The 26,016-nt window shown below is 36.4% G+C and overlaps 1 protein-coding gene across 4 annotated transcripts in view; it reads right to left on the bottom strand.

Moving 5' to 3' along the window:
* The window catches only part of LOC127621782 (poly(A) polymerase type 3-like), a 39,332-nt gene extending 15,699 nt beyond the window's left edge, over positions 1-23,633 (bottom strand). For all 4 annotated transcript variants that reach the window (XM_052095504.1, XM_052095503.1, XM_052095502.1 and 1 more), the window contains exons 1-11: positions 23,479-23,633; positions 15,990-16,160; positions 15,828-15,894; positions 15,651-15,732; positions 15,312-15,421; positions 15,169-15,222; positions 9,337-9,448; positions 9,105-9,194; positions 4,801-4,939; positions 4,061-4,133; positions 3,058-3,178 (exon numbers count right to left, since the gene is read on the bottom strand). In XM_052095504.1, the coding sequence (XP_051951464.1) occupies positions 3,058-3,178; positions 4,061-4,133; positions 4,801-4,939; positions 9,105-9,194; positions 9,337-9,448; positions 15,169-15,222; positions 15,312-15,421; positions 15,651-15,732; positions 15,828-15,894; positions 15,990-16,160; positions 23,479-23,486 (1,027 nt within the window). In that variant the 5' untranslated portion in view covers positions 23,487-23,633. The remainder of the gene's footprint in view (positions 1-3,057; positions 3,179-4,060; positions 4,134-4,800; positions 4,940-9,104; positions 9,195-9,336; positions 9,449-15,168; positions 15,223-15,311; positions 15,422-15,650; positions 15,733-15,827; positions 15,895-15,989; positions 16,161-23,478) is intronic.
* Between the last annotated feature and the right edge of the window lie 2,383 nt (positions 23,634-26,016).

Consider the following 26,016-nt stretch of genomic DNA (forward strand, 5'->3'; position numbering starts at 1 on the left):
TACATAACAAAAGTGGTGGTGGTGTAGTGGTCTAAAGCACATAACTGATAATCAGAAGGTAGTCGGTTCGATCCCCACAGCCACCACCACTGTGTCCTTGAGCAAGGCCCTTAACTCCAAGTTGCTCTGGGGGGATTGTCCCTGTAATTAGGGCTCTGTAAGTCGCTTTGGATAAAAGCGTCTGCCAAATGCATAAATGTAATGTAATAACCACTAGGGCTGCAATTAACAATTATTTTGAATATCGATTAATCATTGATTATTTCTTCAATCAGTCAGATAATGCAATTTTATTTCCTGTATTTTATTAAAAACATGATTAATTAAATTTTTTCAAAAATAAACAACAGAAATGATAAAGAGCACAAGGATTTGTTTTGATTTACTGCACTGAATTTACGATTCTATACTCTCATAAAACTTTAAACAAAGCTTGAATCATGAATAGATAAGTTTGAATTTCTTATTATCATCATCACTTTCAGGACATATGCAAAATAGTTCCTTGTAAAACTTAAAATTGTACTTTTCATTAAAGAGTCAAACGATTCATCGTGGAGTGGGACAATTTTTTTATTTTTTTTAAATCAGCCTAGCAGAGGGCAACGGTGACCAGAATAGAAATATTAATCATTTGGCCCAGCTGAAAAACACATAATTATGTTAGATGAATATGCATTTACACAGTCACTGATTACATATATTTTAAGTATTTAAAATGAATACTGGAACTTTTAAAATAATATTGTCACTGATTACATATTTTTGAAGTATTTTAAATGAATACTAGAACTTTTAAAATAATATTGTCACTGATTACATATATAAGTAGTTTAAATGAATACTAGAACTTTTAAAATAATATTGTCATGGATTACATATATTTGTAAGTATTTTAAATGAATACTGGAACTTTTAAAATAATAATGTCACTGATTACATGTTTTTAAATTACTATTTTAAAAACAAATAAAAAATGTATGGTAGTGTAAGCTTATTCAGTAACACAATGTTTGCCATAGTAAACATTTACAGGCGAAATCAGACATTACATTTGGCATTTTCAGGACTATCACATATCAGGACCCGTAGCATTATTATACATCAGTGGTTCCCAAACGTTTTACAGTGGCGTACCCCTTCAAACATTCAACATCCTTTTGCGTATCCCCTCTCTAACGCATAGATAAAATTCACACAACGTCATTTGAAAATATGTCTGTTTAACACAATTATCTTTGTAAAACAACTCCATCATTATAAATATGTTATATTAATCATATACATACTGAATAAATGGCTTACCGATTGAGATGGGTATGCTAGATATGATATAACTTCATAAATTGAAAACTCCCCAGGCACAGAACCGAAATGGCTTTCGGTTCTGTGCCTGGAATTGCACATCATTGCAGGTACAGTGTTGCCGGCCCACTTCGAGCATAAGTATTTGTGCATTTGCGCTGTCAGCTCAAGGTGCTTTTTTGTTTCACATTTGACACTGTTGTCAAGGTTGTGCTCACTTGCTGTAAAAACATCATGCAACAACATAATGTGTGGCGCCGAATGTCTGACACCTGTCATCAAAGCTTTTGAACTTATACCATCAGAATCAAAACTCCCTATCCATCTAATTTTAAATACAAATTACGTTTTTAAATGGGGGGAAAAAAACTGAACTAAAATCATGGACGATTGACATGTGCAAGTCTGGTAAAACAGTAAAATATTTTATTTGCTGATATCACTAACTACGTTACCTAGCACAGGGCTGGGCTGACGAAAAAATATACTTGTGACGCACGACACAAGAGTAGATGCATTTTGTTTTTTACAGCAAAATATAGGTTTATTTCATTGTATATTTATCTGACCTTTATGACACAACCATTTTGGTGTTTCTACACTAGAGGGTACACAAAATACTTTTTGCCAGTGAGATATATGAACTGAGTTTGAATGTTATTTTAGACTGTGTTGAAATTGAAAGAACGGTAAATCTCAGAATGTTATTCGCGTACCCCCATTTTCACCTCACGTACCCCCGTTTGGGAAACACTGTTATACATTATATTCATCATTATACAGTATTCAGTTTAATACAATTCAATAATCTATAAACGCAGTGCAGATTCACTCTCGTGCTGAAAAGTCTCATATCGGCGGTGTTCATCATGTTACATGCGCTTACATTTAATCTAAAACACTTCAAAAACCGTACACTTTAAACTCCAGACATCAGTGTGACATCCATGAAAGCTGCACGATTGATTACACAGAAACTGAAATCGAGGTATGATGTTGCAAGAGTTTAATCAAAATGATTATGCTCCCTTTCTCCATTGCGATCGGTTTGATTGACGTGGATGCGTTCGTGCTTTCTCGGAGAAGACTCAATTGTGGTAAAGACAAAACATGGCAAATGGCAGGAGCTGATTTCATTTTCTGAGCTACTGTGTAATATATTTGGCAACTTCCCAGATACACGACTGGCCATTTCCGGATATTGTCGATCACTATATGTCAATGAGTGTCACGGATATTTGTAAGATATCATCGATATCCTATTACATCATCCTATCGCCCAGCCCTAGGTAGCAGGAGACTGTACCGGCACTTAAACAAGCATATTTGGGCTGCTTCGTGAATGCGCATGATGACTGACAGGCAGAAAGTCTTCTGATTGGCTAAAACTAACCACGGCCTGCATACATCTTTTTCGCCGCTGTTTACCGAGCAGTTACAGGTGTGATATTTCATGGCATTCATTTCAGTGATTTCTGACAGTTAATAAGGGTGTTCTCTGCATGTAATTTAATGAAAGGCAACTTAAGGCACCTTTAAATTTCATAATACTTTCAAATTACTTTAGAAGACTTGGAATTTAGCAATACTGGCTACTGTTATGAAGCTTTTTTGTCCTTTGTGTTGTTCTAAGTCACATGGATTTGAAATGACATGAGGGTGAGTAAATGACAGAATTTGCATTTTTGAGTGAACTTATCCCTTTTATCTACGGAGAATATGCTCCTGTGGATCTTTAGAAATGAGACTAACCGCGCTTGAACTCTTCCACCATGATGGCCCGAGTGGAGGCAGAGACATTGTAGGTGGAGTTTTGCTGTGGGTAGGCTGGTGTGATGATTGGCATGAGGTGGTACCGGTCACTAGGGGTCACCTGGAAAAAACAAATTACAACCAGTGGAATAAATCACACATCACTTACTTACCAAGACAAAATCTGAAATAGAATAGAAAGATCACTGTGCCTATATTTGAAGTAGCAAAAAGCATGCGAGTTACATGCAGAAAGCAAGATTATGACTTACGTCTATTTATAATTATCGTATTATAACGGGTTCAGAAAAAAAATTAAATGCCTAAATATTTTCTAATACTCAAAATTATCACAATCTTAACAAAACATTAATAAACACCTTTAAATAAGACACCACTCAAGATCAATTCAATAACAATACAACTGAAAAGTGAAGGTTTTGGTGTGAAATAAAGGAAACTGTGATATAGGACAGGACAGTATAAAATTAATCTGCATTGTGAATTTTGGAATGATTTTATTGTAAAAAAAATAATTTGCCATTATTTTCATAAAGATTGTGCCAAAAGTTTCAAGTTCTGCAAATCAGTTCTTTTGACTGTCCAAGTCACAGACTTGGTTCAAAACACTGATTCAATGATTTGTTTGCATCATTTCTCTAAAACTCACTGATTTCACTAAAGTTCCTGGATTTAATTTGACATGTATTGAAATGTTTTTTGTTAAAAATAAACGTCAGGTTTATATTGTTGCAAATTACTATGGTTTTTACAAATTGTTTTTATAATAGATGCATATAAATTGAAATGATTAAATATTACATTTATATATTTTATCAACAAGAGTGGGAAAACATGTTTTGATTTTTTATCTCTATTTTTACTGTATTTAACTTTTTGCATTAACCCTTTCTAATCTACCTGTTTGCTTGACAGATCAATATATCAATGAAATGTCCTCTAAAGGGTGAAATTTATTGGAAGAAAAAAAAAAAAAAGGTACCCTTGGATCCCAGACTGGGAGGTTGAGATTGCAGTCTTCAGGCTGCTTCAGAAGGACTGGGTTTGGCCATTCCCTGAAAACACCACAAAGGAACAAAGAACATGACTGAATTTGAGTGCGTATATAAATGTGTAATTTCTGAGTCACTGAATGGAATTGCAAAAATAAACATTGTTTTAAAACAGCTTTCTGAATAAAACATTATTTAGAAGAATACCTAAGTAAAATTGCACTTAAAACAAAGTGAAAAAAGCAATTAAAAAAACAAAGTGATAAAGAAAAAATCTTATATAACCACTAGGGCTGCAATTAACGATTATTTTGAATATCGATTAATCACTGATTATTTCTTCGATTAGTCAGATAATGCAATTTTATAAAAATGTGATTAATAAATCTTTTTTAATTCCTCCGCCTGCTGTTGATCAAACAAACAGATAGTCCCCCCAAATCACACCAATGGTTGAGTCAATATTGTTTGTTTTGGGCTGGATGGGCCGCTCAAAACAAAGGATTTTCTTAGCACCACAGAGACACAGTGTTTACAGTTTGTGAAAATTAACCTATGAATGACTTAATTATAGTAGTCCCTGCATATTAAAGCTGGAATACGAGAAAGTATTTTCCACAGAAAAAGTTCTCAGTTCAGTTTTAAATACACTAAACGCCAAAACTCAAGTCTGACTTTCCATTATAAGTTCTCGCATTGATGATCAACAACGTCAATCTGAGGAACTCACCACTTTGAAAAAACCAAGAAGAACTTATGGACCAAGGTGGAGGCCACAGCGTTGGGGTAGAGTTGGCAGGTTCTTGCCACCAGCATGGCCCAAGACACACCTCCCAGAAATCCCAGGATGTTCGAGTAGATATTATGACCTGTAAGAGTTTCAAGTGTCAGGTGTCTGAATTCAAAAAAATAAGTACAGGTGAACGTTGAAAAACCAAATGTAGGTCTTGGTAGTATGATGCATGGGCCTGTAACGATTACTAAATAATCATCTGATTGCAGTTATTTTATCTGAATGTGGTTGATTAATGTGCACTTTATAATCCAGTCACGTTACTGTACAAATAAGAGAATGAACGGCGCGTTTGAGTGTCTCATTCAATTGAACACCAAATGTCTCAATAAGCCTCATCGCACCGAACGCAGCTCCTGAAGAGCACATAAAAATTGACCACTTCAGAACCAGACTTGAAGCGATGTTGTGTATCCGCTGTCTTTGGAGGCTCGCGCCCAACTCCTGCGAAAATAATAGGATTTTAGAGAGCGCAAAGTACTCCGCTTTGTCGTTGATGGTTTATGCACACAGTGACACAAAGGAGCTTGTTGTAGTTATCATTTCTAAATGTTTCGGCTACTGTTTTTTCATAAATACTATAATATATTATTATATTTAAAACTAACTAGATCAACCTAACAATGGCAATGAGGAGCCATCAATGGTCTTAGGTGTGCTTGAAAGTTTGCACCCCTAAGATTTAGGAAAAAATGATTGAGTTTTCCTCCTGTGTAATATATTTTCTGTTTGATGTTGAAATTGGAAATATAAAGGGGACAATAAATATAATGGTCTCATATAAATAGGCTCTTCAATTTTTAAAGAGGGAAAAGAAAGCTTCCTGTATCTTTTGTTGTTGACATGAACAACAAAAATAATGTCACCTGAAAACCATTAACAAAACTATGCAAGATAAAAGAAAATTCGACCCAGGATATAAATACAGGATAAGTTTTTTACTGTGGTGGGTCGCCAATGGATGTTCAGTGCAAAATAAGGTGTGTTTAGTCCAAATGCATCTACGCAGTGTGTACATACAGGAGAGAAAGTTTAAGGCTATTCATTGATTATATATGGCCAAATGTATATTGTAAAATATTTTGAGGGATATATTTAATATTAAGAAAACCTTTACTGAAAATAAGTTATTTTAAATAGGCTACTGTACACAAGGGTTGTAACGATCCATTGAGCAGAAATTTAAAACATTTAGTTTTATAGTCCCTGATTAACATTTTTCCATTCATTCATTGTTTTGTTTTGTATATACAGTGGGTACGGAAAGTATTCAGACCCCCTTAAATTTTTCACTCTTTGTTATATTGCAGCCATTTGCTAAAATCATTTAAGTTCATTTTTTGTCCTCATTATTGTACACACAGCACCCCATATTGACAGAAAAACACAGAATTGTTGACATTTTTGCACATTTATAAAAAATAAAAAAAACTGAAATATCACATGGTCCTAAGTATTCAGACCCTTTGTTCAGTATTTAGAGCCATGAGTCTTTTATTACAGCCATGAGTCTTTTTGGGAAAGATGCAACAAGTTTTTCACATCTGGATTTGGGTATCCTCTGCCATTCCTCCTTGCAGATCCTCTCGAGTTCTGTCAGGTTGGATGGTAAACGTTGGTGGACAGCCATTTTCAGGTCTCTCCAGAGATGCTCAATTGGGTTTAAGTCAGGGATCTGGCTGGGCCATTCAAGAACAGTCACGGAGTTGTTGTGAAGCCACTCCTTCGTTATTTTAGCGGTGTGCTTAGGGTCATTGTCTTGTTGGAAGGTGAACCTTCGGCCCAGTCTGAGGTCCAGAGCACTCTGGAGAAGGTTTTCGTCCAGGATATCCCTGTACTTGGCCACATTCGTCTTTCCCTCGATTGCAACCAGTCGTCCTGTCCCTGCAGCTGAAAAATACCCCCACAGCATGATGCTGCCACCACCATGCTTCACTGTTGAGACTGTATTGGACAGGTGATGAGCAGTGCCTGGTTTTCTCCACACATACCGCTTAGAATTAAGGCCAAAAAGTTCTATCTTGGTCTCATCAGACCAGAGAATCTTATTTATCACCATCTTGGAGTCCTTCAGGTGTTTTTTAGCAAACTCCATGCGGGCTTTCATGTGTCTTGCACTGAGGAGAGGCTTCCGTCGGGCCACTCTGCCATAAAGCCCCGACTGGTGGATGGCTGCAGTGATGGTTGACTTACTACAACTTTCTCCCATCTCCCGACTGCATCTCTGGAGCTCAGCCACAGTGATCATTGGGTTCTTCTTTACCTCTCTCACCAAGGCTCTTCTCCCCCCGATAGCTCAGTTTGGCCAGACGGCCAGCTCTAGGAAGGGTTCTGGTCGTCCCAAACGTCTTCCATTTAAGGATTATGGAGGCCACTGTGCTCTTATGAACCTTAAGGGCAGCAGAAATTTTTTTGTAACCTTGGCCAGATCTGTGCCTTGCCACAATTCTGTCTCTGAGCTCTGAGTTCTCATTTGCTCTGACATGCACTGTGAGCTGTAAGGTCTTATATAGACAGGTGTGTGGCTTTCCTAATCAAGTCCAATCAGTATAATCAAACACAGCTAGACTCAATTGAAGGTGTAGAACCATCTCAAGGATGATCAGAAGAAATGGGAAGCACCCGAGTTAAATATATGAGTGTCACAGCAAAGGGTCTGAATACTTAGGACCATGTGATATTTCAGTTTTTCTTTTTTAATAAATGTGCCAAAATGTCAACAATTCTGTGTTTTTCTGTCAATATGGGGTGCTGTGTGTACAATAATGAGGAAAAAAAATGAACTTAAATGATTTTAGCAAATGGCTGCAATATAACAAAGAGTGAAAAATTTAAGAGGGTCTGAATACTTTCCGTACCCACTGTATATATCAACCGCCAGGTCTTGCAGATTTGTGTTCTACAACATCAGGAAAATCAGACCTTTTATGTCTGAATATGCTGCACAGCTCCTGATCCAAGCTCTGGTCATTTCAAGACTGGACTACTATGATGCTTTGTTGGCTGGCCTCCCAACTAACAATTAAGCCACTGCAGGTGGTCCAGAATACAGCAGCGCATCTGGTCTTCAATCAGCCAAAAAGGCCTCATGTCACCCCGATCTTGATTTCCCTTCACTGGCTTCACCTCTAGCTACCTGCATCAAATTCAAGGCTTTGACTCTGGCCTTCAGGACAGCCAATGCATCTGCATCCTCTTACTTCAATTCACATCTTCAGGTCTATGCTCCAACTGTGATTTATGAACGAGTCGTGCCAGGTGGTCCCATCACAAAAAGGTTCCAAGTCTATGTCACAATCTTACACTTTCTCTGTTCCACTGTGGTGGACTGAGCTTCCAACATCCACACGATCTGCTGATACATCTCAACATTCAAGAACCTGCTGAAAACACATCTGTTCCACGAGCACTTAACCAATCCATACTAACTGCACTTACTATTGAAGCTAACTTGCACAGTATAGTATAGGTGCTTCTGCGCTAAGACCTATACTACTGTACTCCAGCCACATTGAGAGCTTGGCAGTACAAAACTGTAGATGTTGTTGAACTATGTATGACAAATTGCTTGCTATGTTCCTCATTTGAAAGTCGCTTTGGATAAAAGTGTCTGCTAAATGACTATATGTAAATGTAAATGTTTTATATAGTAGAGTATACTGTTACTGTGAAATAAAATTACTCATATCGTGATATAGAATCTTTTTAATAATACCGCCCAACACTAGTAGATCTGTAATTTACAGTAAGAAATGTACTCATCTAATAGGAATGAACCTTACTGTAGTCAATATTTTATATTAACGGAATGAAAGCAAGGCTATTTAATACGTTGTACTTTTTTAAGGTCATATCAAATCTTCACAACATTATACAACAGTAGAAAATATTGCACTGACTGAACAAACTTTTTTGCATCAAATCAAACACGATGTGTACTCTGACTATGGTCCACTGAGCCATTTTGTAAAGCCCAGAATGCTGATCAAGAATTGTTCTAGATGGTTTACTAAGGCACAAGCATAAGCAAAGTGTGTACTACTGGTTGCTAGGCTGCAAATGCAAGCCAAACAATTCTCCTGATGCACAATGCTGATCTTCAATTCACCACACTAATACCCCACAAACACAACAGGTCATTTAAGGTCATGGTGGGGCTTGTTTTCACACAGTCAGACCAGCTGAGGCATGTTACCATAAGCAGAACACAATGAAAGGCTGACAGACAGGCATCTACTCACGTTTGGCCCATAGTTTGATTGCTCTCAGAGTCAATCTGAAATTCTCTATGTTGGGCACCAAGTGAAGAATCTCATCTGTCACTCTGCAACCTGATCAATACATATGCATGTATCATTATATGAAAAACAGTAAAGCAATATATAATAAGTGAGTTAAGGGCATGTAACCCCATTGTATGTCCCATGCAAACAAGAGCAAATGAACACAGCAATTAATTAGATCACCTCTTACCATTCAAACTTCGGATGCAACGAATATCGAGGTTCCTCAGTAATCCATCATCTCGCAAATCCAGGTTCTCTGGAATCGTTTGTAGCGCCAGACGGGCAAACAGTATGTCAATCTGTCACATATTACCAAAACATACTATAAAATCAGGTATGCCATTCCTAAATTGAAATATTTAGCACTTCTAAAGTAGTTCATATTAATATCATATTTGATAGGCATTTCATCATGTACAAACATTTAACATATTTAAGGAATAGTTAACCAAAAATTTATTATTGTTTACTCACTCTTATGTCGTTCCAAACCCATATGACTTTCTTTAAATTATTACAAAATAATAATTTCCCATTCAATGAAAGCATATGGTGACCCAATGGACTATCAAGCTACAAAAATAACTTTGAGAAACAGACTGAAATTTAAGTTGTTCTTCACTGAAAGTCTTCCCCACAACACTTACAAATACATACAAGTACATACAAATATGGCACATCAAGAAATACTGTGCCTGGTTTGATGTAAACATTGCCAAATGCCATTGGTTTTCACGTCTCACAAATTTTTCACACAAATATATAATTTAGCTTCAAAAGTCTTTGAATATGGTGCCTTATTTGAACAGACTACTTAAAGTTTTTTCTTTTTTTGCCTTTTGGGTCCAATTTTTTTTTATTCCATGTACAGTGCATCCAGAAAGTATTCACAGCGCTTCACTTTTGCACATTTTGTTATGTTACAGCCTTATTCCAAAATTGATTAAATTCATTGTTTTCCTCAAAAATTCTACACATAAAACAAAATCTTCACTTTTGGGTGAAGATGCTTTTCTGCCATTGGGCCAAATGATTCTCATTGCGGAACCGGGCTGATCCAGCCAGTTGCCGCGGTTATGTTTTTTTGTTTTTTACCTAGTGTGGTGCTGAGAAATCAGGATTAGAATGTACTTAAATTCGTCAGTTGTTACCTCGGTGACGCAACAATTGGCGATGACTTGATACTGTAGGTAAACATTGTATGACCACATATTCCAGTTTTTAGGACTGCTTAGGTCATTTATTGACAATATTAGTAATATATTGATATATTTAAAAAAACAAACAAGCTAGCATAATCTACCTTACTGCCAAAAAAGCTGTAGTTTGTATTTAAATAAGCAGACACCCAAGCAGATTCTTCAATTGGTCAGCTCTAGGCTCAACGTTATGCAGATGTCATACAAATGCCATAAGTCAGCTGAGTAGTTGAATGTATTATCGTCCTGGAATATTCCCATGCTATCAGGGAAGAAAAAAATCCATTGATGGGATAACCTGGTCATTCAGTACATTCAGAGAGTCAGCTGACTTCATTTTATTGCTGCATATCTTTGCTGAGCCTAGCCCTGACCAATTGAAGCATCTGCTTGGGTATCTGCTTATTTAAATCCAAATGGCGCCTTTTGTTTGGCCAAGCAGTGTAGATAACCATCATAAATTAATTACGATACACAACAGACACAGAAAGCATTGTTTCTGTTGCACATTAAGGGTGCTTCAAGCGATTTTAGCAATTCTACAAGCTGAGCCGTTGGATTAGCCACATCCTCTTTTTCCAAAACACCACACCCCAAATATACCACATGAGCTTTATTAAGACCATCACGAGTGGAAACGGTAGTCAAAAACAACAGCAGAAAAATAGTGCCCTCAACTGACAACTGTTATGAGGAACATGGCATAGAAATGACATTATGCCTCAATTTGCTGCAACTTCAATATTATGAGGATGCGCAAAATGATTGACAAGCATCAGAACACGGCCCAAGGACACGTTTTTGTTTGCGGTTTAAAGAGACTAGGACTGTTACAGAGACAGGTGAGACACTTATTTCACTAATATCTTTCAGGGAGTAGTAAAAAAATGTGCATACATTTCATACAAAAGCCAGAGGTTTATAAAGTTGGGAAAATCCTGAAGAGAAAAAACATCTCCACAGAAATGGATGACACCCAAACTATTAAAACGGGTGCAACATCTGGTGTGGGTTTAATCTATTTTAACTCTTTAAAATGAAGCACACAAAAGAATATTATAAAGGCAAAGAATATTTCAGTCATTTATGTTTTTACAAGAAGGGTTTATAATTATTTGAATTAATTTTCTATAAGAAGTGTTTACATCATTTTAGTTCTTTTCTGCAAGAAGTGTTTATTTTCGTTTTTTATAGGCCTGGATACATGTTTTTAGCCTACTATTTTCCTTGTTCAATTGCTTTGGGAAGAACTTCTTTTCAATTTCTTGAGGAAATATTTTTTAATGTCAACAGCATATCAGATTGAAATGTGGCATAATGTGAAATTTTGCATTATGGTAATGATTTAAAACCAAGTTGAGTGTTTTTTTTGTTTGGTTATTTTTCCTTTGATTATTGTCAAGTTCCAAATAAAGAGAAAAAAGATATAAGTATTTAATTCTCTGACTGGATTATCCCAAAACAATAGGCATTACAATATAGTTATTTAATATATAAACCAATTTTAATTGGTTTAAAAAATTACTATACTTTGTGATACAGAGCTCTGAAAAAAAATAAAAGACAACCACAAAATTATCAGTTTCTCTGGATTTACTATTTATAGGTATGTGAGAGTAAAATGAAAATTTTTGTTTTATTCTATAAAGTACTGACAACATTTCACCCAAATTCCAAATAAAAATACTGTAATTTAGAGTATTTATTTTCAGAAAATGACAACTGGTCAAAATATCAAAAAATATGCTGTGTTTTCAGACCTCAAACAATGCAAAGAAAACAAGTTCATATTCATTTTTAATCAACACAATACTAGTCTTTAACTTAGCAAGAGTTCAGAAATCAATATTTGGTGGAATAACCCTGATTTTCAATCACAGCTTTCATGCATCTTGGCATGCTCTCTACCAGTTTTTCACATTACTGATGGGTGACTTTATGCCACACTTCTTATGCAGCTCGGCTTTGTTTGATGACTTGTGACCATTCAAATTCCTCTTCATCACATTCCAGAGGTTTTCAATGAGGTTCAGGTCTGGCTCCTCCATCCACACTTTGATTGACCTGGCTGTGTGGCATGGCACATTGTCCTGCTGGAAAAGACAATCCTCAGAGTTGGGGAACATTGTCAGAGCAGAAGGAAGCAAGTTTTTTCCAGGATAACCTTGTACATGGCTTGGTTCATGCGTCCTTCACAAAGCGGAATCTGCCCGATTCCAGCCTTGCTAAAGCACCATTCCTCTACCAAATTTCACAGTGGGTGCGAGAGACTGTGGCTTGAAGGCCTCTCTAGGTCTCCATCTAAACATTAGATGACCAGCTGGAGGATCAGTGATGATCTGGGGGTGCTTCAACAAGGCTGGAATTGGGGAGATTAGTCTTTGTGAAGGATGCATGAATCAAGCCACGTACAAGAAAACTTGCCTGCATCTGCTCTGACAATGTTCCCCAACTCTGAGGATAGTTTTTTTTTCCAGCTGGACCATGCTCCATGTCACACAGCCAGGTCAATCAAGGTGTGGATGTAGGTTCAAGACACCGTCATGGCCAGTAGGGCTGCAACTACTGATTATTTTGATAATTGACTAATCTAACGATTATTAGAGCGATTATTCGACAAGTCGGTTGATTATTGCAACGATTAATCATTAGCTCTTAACCGACAATTCAGCTAGTGCCTAGACATAAAAGGTTGTATTAAACAAGCTTACTAACAATAAAGAGGAAAAAATAATCTTTTAAAAATATCTCTAAATGACATTCACTGAATTCCAAGAAAAAAAAAAAAAGTTTAATTCAGTAAAAATTCACTGCCAAAAAACTATTGTAATCAAGAGTTTGTCTTGTTTTCCATTGTTTTCCACATATTCTCTAAAAGCAAGTCTAAATATCTTATATGTAGCTTCTCAGATAAATGTATCTTGTTTCAAGTAGGATGTTTTTAGATATTTTCTTCTGCAGTATAGCTACTAATTGAAATGTACATTGTTTGAAAGGAGTTTTAGATATTATTTTTGGAAAACAGGCCAAAAAAGACAAACGTGACACACAGGCTACAGTATATTATGATTCAATACGAATCAACAAGTTATTAATCTAGCTACAGCAAACGCGCATGAGGGACGGGTAACCCCGCAACAGAGGGTGCCTCAGTTGGGTGCAGTTTCAATCTCTCCACCTTCATGCCATTTTTGTAGTTTATGATGCACTTATTATTTGAACTTTAATAAAGGATGCATTAGAGATATAACGACAAGTTGTTTGCTTTTTAGATGCTCTTACATGCAGGTTTTGTGGAGAGTGGAAAGCCAGATGACAGTGCTTCTATATTTCCTTATTTTGCATTTTTAGATTATAAATCCATTATTTTTTGTGATCTACATCACCTGAAGCTGTTCTGGACATGTGTTTTCTTCCTCTCCTCAGTCAGGCGTGAGCTGCTGTGATCTTCTCGTTTCATTGTTAGAGTTTCATATGATCTAATGTGACGATAAATGAGATCAAACGACTATTTAACAATTTTTTATTCTAATCTTTCAGCCCTAATGGCCAGCCCAATCTCCAGACCTGAACCCCATTGAAAACCACTGGAATGTGATCAAGAGGAAGATGGATGGCCATCAAACAAAGCCAAGCTGCTTGAATTTTTGCGGCAGTAGTGGCATAAAGCCAGAGTTATTCCACCAAGCATTGATTGAAGGTATAACATTAGCATTGTGTTGTTTAAAAATGAATGTGAACTTGTTTTCTTAGCATTATTCCAGGTCTGAAAACACTGCATCTTTTTTGTAATTTTGACCAGTTGTCATTTTCTGCCAAAAATGCTCTAAATGACAATATCTATATTCTACATTTGGAAAGAATGTTGTCAGTACTTTTTAGACTAAACAAAATTGTTCATTTTACTCAAACACATACCTACAAATAATAAATCCAGAGAAACTGATCATTTTGCAGTGGTCCAGAGCTGTATATAATTATCATAATATAAAGTTACTCGTATCGTGATGTAAGGTTTCTGTCATATCGCCTACCCCTAGTTATGTCGTGTAAATTCTCACCTTGGCTAATTTTCTTGAGTCTTTATTTTTGACTATTTTCCTCTGATTTTTCATGGCATAAAAGCTCCTCCAGAAGACAGCAACGGAAGACTGTTTTAATGTAATTTTTCTGAAATGAGAAGTTCCACAAGGTTCAGGAAAGATTCGACCTCTGTGGAAGTGAAGGGCTGTAATCATTGGGATGGTGTCATGCTGTGCATTTGTTTCATCAACTAAAGTACCACCTAACGCTTCCTGTTAATATTTTGCCTTGTGGGACATTAGGACATTTTATCGGTTAAAAACGTTTTTTACTGTCAAATAGAACGTGTGTGTGTGTGTATATATATATATATATATATATATTATTAAAAATTATTTGGTGTGGTGGAAATTTCGCCACAACTGTGGAACAGTCTTATTTTTGAAAAAGTTTCATTTTCACTCAATAAATACTCATTCCTCGGTTTAGATGATCAAAATTTTAAATATGTAATCATTTGTATTTTAATAATGGATTTTTATAGTTTAAGATTGAAAGTCTTGTTTGGGGAAAAGGCTAAAACAATCAAAAATATACATAAAGTGTATTTGAAAAGTACAAAAATTAAACGATGAAGGTCTGGTAAAAGTTTCCAAGTCAGTTTTAATGTGACCATAACAATAACAAAAAGGCTGAAATCTGTTTAAATAAAAATCAACTCCTTGTACATAAAATTGCCCAAAAAAATGTTTTTTAACAACAATATATACAGTACAAGGAAGGGTTTTTAGAAATACCTCAATGCCATCAAAGGACAGCTTTATCACAGGAACAAATGCTTCCTCCACTGCCTAGAGGGCAAAAGTAAATATCAATTGGAAAGCCGCATAGAACGTGCAAACGTTGTATGTGTACACATCATTTACAGGCGTCACCATACCCGCAGGTCTTTCACTTCCTCATGCTCCTTTAACTTCTCATAAAAGGAGGAAAAGAAGTCAGTTCTCTCCAAATGACGGGGGGCCACGCAGAGAGCATCAATATCAGCACCTACACATGAGTCAAGTCAAGTGGTTTTTATTGTCGTTTCAACCATATACAGTTAGTACAGTACACAGCAAAACGAGACAACGTTCCTCCAAGACCATGGTGCTACATAAAAACAACAAAGGACCAACATAGGACCACATGAGACTACACAACGAGATGTCTAAGTTAGCGGAAGAGATATTATAGATGCACTCCGTATATTTGTAGCACTGGTCTATTAAAAACGTACCCTTGGTATGAACTCCAAGCCTGTAGGATCCAAATGTGAAGATTTTTCCACCAACATTTTCAATCACTGAAGCTGGAATATTCTGCAAATATATAAAAACAGTCAAGAGTCGGTGTCTATGAGTGGTTAATCATACATGCTTATTTATGCCTTGTAAATGAAGGGACATAAAAATACCTTGGTTTCACTGACTTCACGGATCCACACCGCAACCAATGTATTTAACTTTCCAAGCACTAGGATTCTGTGGGCAAAAGAAACATATTAGACAACATATTTTAACTAACGGTCTCAGACGCAAACACATCTGTCCTATACACATGAAATTCAGTAAAGTACCTCCGCTGCAGTTCCAGCTCCTCCTCAAAAACTCCAAAAGGTCGGAGCGTCTCCGTCAGCTTCCGCGTGAACACCAGATCGGCCTCTTTCGGTTGTGCCAGGCTGATGGGAGACGTGATCCCATAGTGCTTTGGGGTCTGCTGGGCTGTTTGCACCTGATTGGTAATTGGACTGAAAAAAAAATTTAAAAAAATCATTATTAGACCTTACTGAAACTTGTGCAGCCTTTATGGTGGCATCAGTCAATATTTTGAACATCAGATAACCAGTGACTGAACCAGCTGATTCCCTGAAAGCATTACTACAAAGAGGACAAAAGCCAATACATAAAAAAATCTAAACTATCTCAAGGATTAAATGTCACAGCTAAACTTGCTTTTTTTTTTAAAGACTTGGAATACAATCATATAAATCACATAGACTACTTCTATGATCATTTTATGTTGCTTTTTTGTCATTTATGGAGCTCAATAGCCCCAATCCCCATTCACTTGCATTGTTTGTAGGGCTATGCAGGTGCAATATGGACAAAAATAAATAAATAATAATATTGTGGATTTTTTTTAAATACGTTTTATATATAGATATTGTGGTTGCAATTTTGGCTAAATTATTTTCTTTTTCATACAATTTACATTAAAAACACATTTCAAGAGGGAAAAGTTGTCTTTGCATAATCATAGATGCTCTAGAAGTTATATATGATAACATAGGCTGTGTCTTTATGCCTTTTTGTTTTTATTCACCTTCCCGATTTCTGTTCTGTTCTTTCACAGGAAACTCTTCAAAATTGACAAAATTATCATCATTACGATTTTCCAAGTATTGTTCATATCTTTGTCAAACTTGTAATCACTAATGTAATGCCATTTTCTCCTATTTGACTGTCACATCTTTGTAAAACAACCAAAATGATTGCAGCCTTTAAGAGTTAAAAAGTAGTTATACGTGCCCGACCAATTTATCCTTTCACAGATATATCGTATCTGCATATATGTTTTCCGATATGCGCAGATATGAAAACTTTTTTCAGAACATATAATGCAGAAAACAATGCTTGGGGTAATTTAAAGTTGGTGTCGTTACATAATTTGTCCAGCAGAGTGCGCTCCGGCTCCATTGTTTACAGAGCTGAGGGTTCTGCAAACAGTGTGGAGTTAAGCGGTATGGAGTTAAGAGGTGTCTTCTCGGTAAGATGTTAACTAGTTTTTGAAATATATTACTGGAAAGTAATACATTATCCCATAATTTTCCCTTTTCAAAATAACTAATATAACATTAACCCTGTCCCTGACAACCATATTTATCACATATTTGTGTTATGTTAGCCAGCAATAGCTTGTCAGTGCAATAAGTAATGTAACAGATTGAAAGGTAAACATCAGAGCATCTTTTTGCAGCTCAGCAGACAACAGGTGGTGGATTGTGTCTGTTGAGTGTTGATTTCATGTTGTTACATAGTTGGTGAAAGGCAATGCTGGAAAGTAAATTAAATCCATCTTTTCCTCTCCATGACAACGAGCTTATAGCTAACTAGCTAACATGCTACTTTCATTGCATGTCAGCTGAGCGGACGCTAATGCGTAAACATGTATTCACCAAACTGTTTTGTTCAGGATTCACAGTTTGGTACCCCCTTCAACTGAACAATTCAATTCATTACATTTACAAAATGTTATATTTAAATGTCTGGTTTTCCACCATTGAAAGTTTCCTGTGGACTTGTATAGCTGAATACAGTGTAACACCACTGTTGCTGTTTATCTCTTGACTCGACAGGTGTAAATGCTTCTTGTTTTACAACCTGCCAATAATTGACTGGCAGTATTAAAATAGTCAGCATTTAACTTATACTAAACAGTATGATGTTTATTTAGCTTTTTATTTTATTTATTCTTTATTTAAATGGTCAGCCATTGACGGATTGTGAACATACACTACTGATGTTTATTTAGCCATTTCTTGTATTTCTATTAATTCTTTTTTTTCTCAGGGTCCAATTCTAGAATTCATTGCCAATGTATAATGTCAAATATTCTTTGATAAAAAATTTTGTTTAATAAAGCAGCCTTCGGAGTACCTTTGCATAGCCATATCGGTGTAAAATCTAGGGCCTCCCCCTGATAGTCGACCAAAGGTTAGTCGATGAGAGGAGTCTTGGTCGACCATGTTTTGATTGATAGCAGAAAAACGATTAGGGTTAGGGTTAAACCTACACAATAAAGCAAGACACCTTGATTTCAAGCTAAGAACTTTATTTTTAATTTATTTTAACTAAAAATTCAAATGAAATGGGAAAAAAAATAAGTGCAATTCAATTGTGTGCAGCATCTCTCTGGCAAAGAACCTACATCATTCTGTGCATTCTCTACCAGTTTGGCATATCGTTATCCAGGAAAATACATCATGTGTGTAAATTAATTTGTTTTGTTCCCTCAAACACATTTTATATAAATATATATATATATCTATCTCGCAAAATCCAATTGCATCGGCAACCCCTGGGCTTAGGGATCGGTGAATACTCTTGCATTGAAAATTTTATTTATTTAAAAAACAAAAAACTTAAATATCTAAACATATCTAAATTCAAATTGCACTCCAAACGAAATGAAAAAGCAATTAAAATAATGAAGTGATAAATTATATATATATATATATATATATATATATATATATATATATATATATATACATACATACATACACACACACACCTTTCCATTTACCGTCAGGCAAGAATCTGTCTTAACATCATGGCGGACAATTACTTACACAAATGAAGACATAAAAACAATTATTAATGAAAAAATCATAATGATGATAATAATCACTGAAATATAAATCATGGTTCGAGGTGAACGTGTTGTGGTCACAATGAGCTGTTCTGTGGAAATAAAGTGAACTGAAGACATCCTGAGCTGAGATGTCTGTGGTAATTTGCAGCACTCATAGACGATACAGGTCTAGCAAAAAAAAAAAAAAAAAAAGTAAGACAAAGAACCTTTTACATGCATGTGTTCCACGAGACTGCACACCTCCGTATCAGTGCATCATACATGCGCATAGATGGCGGATCCGTCATCTGTTCTTAATAATATAATAGTGTTTCTTCAAGCGCTGTCTGTGTCTCTATGGGCAAATTACTTGTAATATTAATTTGATAATAATAATAGCCTAATAATAATAATTGAATACATTGGAAAACTAGATAAATATCTTCTTGACATCAAAGGCATCAGGTATTGGTGATTAGAGGTCGACCGATATTGGTTTTTTCAGGCCGATGCCGATCTTTTGAAATCCGGGTCGGCCGATTAATGCTGCCCATTTATTTTGGCCGATATGTGCTTGTTTTTAATCTCTTATTTGAACCTTTTATTTGAAAGATAAAATGTAACACAAATAATTACTTAAGATAGACAAAATTTCTCAACAAATACATTTATTGAACACTTGACCAATCTGCACTTGTAGACTTAAATTAAAAATGTATAATGTAAAAACATATTGTATAAATAATGTATAACAAATATATTAAATAAACAAAGCAGGTGTTACGAACTGCTCCAAGACACGAAGGTTGAGATCCAAATGCAGCTTTAATTAAGGGGCAATCCAGACACTTAATCCAATATTCAGAGCATCCAAGAGAAGCACAGGCATAACTACGGATGGGTATCGTTAAGGTTTTAATGGTATTACTACTCTTACCGATACTGCTTATCGATCCGGTACTTCAACGGTATTCTTAACGGTTCTTTTTGTTATATATATATATATATTTTAAACAAAGATATATATTTTAAACAAAGATAAACGTTATTATAGGCACAGTGATTTAATTTCAGGAACGTCTACTAATATTACTGTTCAGGTATGATCTAAAAAGAAATCTAATAAAGTAATCAATTCTAAAATAACACTGCATAGTTTATCATAGCTAGATTAATGCTTATTAATGCAGAAGTTATTCATTCAAGAGCTGTAAGTGATTTTCTCTTTGCCTTTTGTTGTTTGATTCGCAGTAATGGCTCAATCGTCAGCATGTTTATTAGACAGCTTCCCCTTTAAGACCGAGTTCAGATATAATAGGCTCCTGATGCAGCATATTTTCTCCCAACTATTTCCATAACTACATCCATTTAAGACATAAACTGTGTTTAAGTGAATCTCCAAGACGGTCGTTTTGACATTTTTGTGTATAGTTGATCGTTTAGACGCGCACATGAAACTCGAAGTAGCCTATACTTTGCTTGTCTCGTTGCGGTCTGTTTCGGAGCGCCCGCCGCCTTGGGAACGGTCTCTCTTGCGCTCTTTTTATTATTAAATGCGTCCCGCAATTTAGCAACAGTAGCTAGACTGCATTTTACAACAATCACCGATCGTGCTGATTCTGACGTTAAGTTTGAGTTTTAGGGAGAAATGTCAGTGCACCGCTGTGAAGGGAAGGAAATTGTTCTAGACAGAATGCAGCTTATGTATAAATATTATTTTTATAATCTTTGGAAGGCGAAATCTAAAATAAAATCAGACTAATAATCACAGATCTAAACCAGGCTACGTTTGAATGTTTCGTTCTGTCACTCATTTAGCAGGGCTGTGTTGTGCTCGCTGTGTCACCGCGTCAGCGAGATCTCTCTCTCTGACTGCGAATAGCTAAACTGCATCACAGACGAATGGTTTCATATTATTATACATAGAAATGGCTGGCGAGTTAAAATAACTTTCTCTTTATAGCAATAATAAATGTTTTTTCTTAATTTCTCCAGTACCGACAACAGAACCGATAACGTCCGAGCTTACCAAAGCTAGTCCTTCACTAGCCTATAGTGCGTTGGTATCTTTTTTTATTACTTATTTCTCTGCATTGAGTGACAACCCTCTCAAATATAAGACACACAAACAAAACAAATAAAAGTGTCAGATTCACTGTCTGTAATTGCAAAATTCTTGCTTACTTATTGTGACATGATAGCAACCCTTCTGCTGTGATAATGCAACTTCAACTACGCTATCAATATCCAAAGTAGACCGAACGTCATGTCGCGTTTTTTCTCGAAGTTGGCAGTAACATATCAAAAGTTTTTAATTAAATATAAAGAAGTTATACGAATTTAATCCTTACCGTTTTCTCCAAGGAACTTAGCTCCTTCCTTAGGCACTGGATGAGGTCTGCTCACTCTGCTGGAAAATGACTCTAGGGGCAGCGTGCGTCAAACACGTGTTCCACAACAACACTAGGCTGCCCACAGATGCGCCTGCCTCATAATCGGCTTGATATACTTGGATAATCGGCCGGCCGATTAATCAGTCGACCGCTATTGGTGATCACTCTGACCATCGTCGATCCCAGAGTTCATCATCTGTAGGCACAACCCTAATCTGCATTTCTCTCTAATAATTAACAAAATGTTCAGACAGTCTCCTTGCTGGTTTTTCTGACACATTCAGGATCATTACCGCTTTTGCAGCGGCTTGCTTGATGCGAGCATTTTTAAAATGTATATTTTAAAGGCTCATTATTATGCTTTAGTATTTCTCTGTAATGTAGAACAGTGTTAGCAATGTTACTTATAACATTCTTTCTCAGCCCTGGAACTCAAACCATTTTCTGATGCCCTCCAATATAAATATATATTTAAGTAATTAAATTAATATAATAAACTTGCGACTAGACGACTAATGGCTTAAATTAATGCCTACAAGTCGACTAGGAAAATCTTTAGTCGGGGGCAGCCCTAGCAAAATCGGTGCACAAACTACATAGAAAAGGTCTGTTTTCATTCCAGCTCAAAAATGAACTATATCAGCCACCATATCGTGATCAGTGAATTATCCCCTCTGATACGATACCGATTTAATCTCAAAAATCAGGATCTAGTAGTTAGGTAACTTCAACATGTTATAGATTTAAATGTAATTTTATTATAGACAATGTTTTCTGATGTGCTTCCTTATTTCTTAAATATTTAGCAAAACAACAGAGATTAATCAATGTATTGATTAAATATTTGACTCATCAACAACATGTACATGGATCCATTTTGGTATTAAAAGAGTATTGACATAGAAATAAATCATTTATAACTAAGAGGATGTGATCATACGAGTAGAAAATGAAAGTTGTCATCTTGTAATTACAGTAATTCCGACGAGACGTCACAGATTAACCATATTTCATTAGTGTTTTGTTTTTGTTTCCAAAAACACGCAATGTTAAAATTAAGAGGATATTAGGGAGATAAAAGCTCCTTATCCAGCACTCTCAGAAGAATATTTTGAAGACTGATTGTTGTAAAAAATGAACCAGGGCAGGGGCCTGGGAAGCTGGTGAAGACGCTTCCTACTACACCTGGAGTCGCAAGTTCGAATCCAGGGCGTGTTGAGTGAATCAGTCAGGCTTCCTAAGCAGCCAATTGGCCCGGTTGCTAGGGTGGGTATCACGCTAGGTTAACCTCCTTGTAGTCGCTATAATGTGGTTCTCGCTCTCGGTGGGGCGCTTGGAGAGTTGTGTGTGGATGCCGCAGAGAACAGCGTGAGCCTCAACACCCGCTAGGTCCTCCACCCGCTGGAGATCTGTCCCCTGCCACCCGGATTGAGGCTACTATGCCACTTCTTTTTTATTAACCAGGGCTCATTGTTTAAAAAAAAATAAAAAATACAATTGAATTTAGAATATTTCCCAGCTATTTACAATGTGGTGACAAAAACCCCCTAAATTCCTCAGGGTTTTTATTTTCTCTAACTTTTGTTTCCTAATACTCTGTTCTATGCATAGTTTACAGTGAACATTTAAATTAATTAAATGTAAGTGATTTGCTGCGTGTTACGAGAACATACGCATAAAAATTGCCCTGAAAATCAGTCACACGGGGCAAACATAGCCCATTAACAGGAGCAAAAGGACTAAGCTTATTTGAACTGTTGTCTTGGGCGAGATTCACGTTCTTGCGTTCAATCTGTGAGGTCTTTACTTGTTAATTTACACATGCATCTGACGGACCTCTTTAGCTTTTGAGTCACGTCTCAAACCATAAATGTCGTGTCAAGTGGTTCACCCTTATATAACGTGCCTCAAGACACCTGCTACGCTACACCTGCTTTGGAACGAGTCGGTGTGAACACCCCCTTATAGAGTATTAACAGGAGGTCACTGGCCTAAATCAACAGTAAACTAATGATCTACATGTCTGCACAAAGTTAAACAAGCCCATGAACGCAAATTAGATTTCAATGTGTGTGCATACAAGCTGGCGTGTATACTATAAACTTTATCTCTGCATCTGATGACCTGATGTTGTTTTTTTTATTGCATTAAGAACTGCATACAGAGAAGTTTGCTGTCAAAATGAACACTTAAGAAACTGAAGCGCTAAAAAAGTGCTTTAATGAACGTGTCGACTTTGGGTTTGATTCGTGACATTAGGCCCCAGACAACGTGTTTACTCTAATCACATTCGTGTTTAAACTCCAGCGAGATACTTACAAAGGCATTATGAAGAGCTCCGGTTTATGAAAAGCTGAGCAGCATTGTATATTCCGCCATCGTTTTCAGCCTGTTACGAATTCTTTTGAAAGCACTGAAGTTGTATCTTTTGTTTGCACCAACATGGCGCTCCGGCAACGCCAATTGCAACGAGAAGTGACGCCATGACGTATGCTTCGTCTTCTTCTTTGGATTTCTTGGCGGTTGGCAAACCAGTTTAGGTGCATTTCCGTCACCTACTGGGATGGAGTGTGAGGCCTTGATGAAGAATAAAATAAAAAGATGGAAACGAGAGGAGGGGGGAAACCCTATCTGAAATCTACTTGTTTAATCTGAATATCATATTATTTCCACATAAGGACTTGATGTTATATTCTTCTAATCAGACCTGTTGTTTTTAGGTAATCTAATACAGCCTTAGTCACTTTTGAATTGTTATTCAGTAAGTTATGTAATGTTAAACTATTTATCCCTTTGGATATGGCTTTACCATCTCTGAGCTGAGATCATTCTTTGTAATAACCTATGCATTCTAATAGAATATGTTCAACAGTTTCCGGTAATTCACAATTATTGCACAGTCCACTGTTATGCTTTCCTATCTTAAATAGTGACTGGTTCAATGCAGTGTGTCCAATACGGAGTCATGAAATTACTGTGTCATCCCATAATTTGCCAGTGCCACAAACTACTCTCTCATTTCCAACCTCTTTTTTAATTCCATATAGATGTCTTCCCTTTTACTCCTGGGTCTACATTTCTTGCCACATCCTTTTAACCATCTCTTGAATTAATCCTTTCATTTCCAATTTACTCAGTGGTGCATGTGTGTATGAATGGGTGAATGTGTCACAGTGTAAAGCACTTTGAATACCGTTACGGTTAAAAAAGCGCTATATAAGTGCAGACCATTTACCATTTATTCTTGGATACTCTAATGCCTGTTTAGCCATTTCATCTGATAGTTCATTACCTTTTACCCCAACGTGTGCCGGCACCCACAGACATTTTTTTTTATTAAATGTTTTTGTAATAAACAATTTGTATTGATTCCAGTGACAAACCAAATAAACATAACAGGAAACATGGAATCACATTACATAAACCTAAACCCTTCCCTCTGAACACCCCCCTCCCCACCCAACACAAAAACACATCCCAGTGGCGCGACATCAAATCAACAGTGACACACAAAATAAAGAATAAATCAACAGACAGTATTCAGAAAAAAGAATGCACACAATATTACCCATCTCTCTCCACCGTCTCCCCCCGAGAGCCCTCCACAAAATCCAAATACCTGCCACATTTATTATAAAAAAATCCTGTGTTGCCCAGCCTTCTACAAACTATCCCCTTAAAAGCCGCCACCCTGCCCGACTCCGTGCCCCACTCCAGAAACAAGGGCGCTCCAGCTGATTTCCATCCACTAAGGATAACTTGACTTCTGATCATGACACCAGCCAGGACTCAACTCTTCATGAACCCATCTCCTACATCAATAATCGTCCCATCGCCTAGAGAAAGAATGTTTTTATCCCTTGTTGTTGTATTCTAAACAATGTCTGAAGGTTTTCAAAACAAATATCCTGTCTAGAATTAGATTTCCCATTAATTAAGCTGGTAAGGCCAGAAGGAGAGTCAGAACAGATCACCACATTTAGTGGCAGAACCTCTTCCACCCACTGAAGAGCCAACTGTATTGCTATCATTTCCGATGAGTAAACAGATAAATTATTAGATGTTCTTTTCCCTATTTTACAGTCAAACTGAGGAATAACTACTACTGCTGCTGTATGTCCAGACTATGGATCCTTTGAGCTGTCAGTATCGATTTGTATACAATAATAATAATACTCTTGATCTATATATTGCCTCACAACCATATCCTTTGAAACCCATCTTTGTCGTTTATTTTTTCCAGAAACTGTAAATCGACCGATGGCATTGGAAACATCCAGGGAGGTAACACTGCCATTGCCACTGTTGGGCTTACTTCAACATTGAAAATTCCCATTCAGTGAGCATCATTATTTACTTTCCATCCGAAACTGGCCAACTGTGAATACTCATACTCCCAACAGTTGTCCAGAACTTTCTTTTCAGGATGACTATAACTATGTCCTTTTATTGATATTCAATAAACCATTTTCAATTGTAACCAGCTAATTTCTAAAGGCATTTCTCCCACTTCCACTTGAAGAGCAGCTACTGGTGAAGATCTGAATTAACCACAACAAATTCTTAATGCCTGGGATTGGATAACTTCTACCTTTTTATTTAAGAGATGCAGAAGCTGAACTATTTATAATACTGCCATAATCTATAGTGGATCTTATTAAAGTAATATATATATTCTACTTAGGGAAGGGCGACTAGCCCCCCCAATCAGTCCCAGCCAAGCATCGTAATACATTTATTCCATTCTTACTTTTGTCTACTACTTTTTGAATATGGCATTCAAATCTTACATTTGAGTCCATCCATTCTCCCAGGAACTTTATTTTATACTTGTTCTAATACCTAATTGTACATCCT

This window comes from Xyrauchen texanus, chromosome 28, assembly GCF_025860055.1.
Source record: "Xyrauchen texanus isolate HMW12.3.18 chromosome 28, RBS_HiC_50CHRs, whole genome shotgun sequence".
NCBI lineage: Eukaryota > Metazoa > Chordata > Actinopteri > Cypriniformes > Catostomidae > Xyrauchen > Xyrauchen texanus.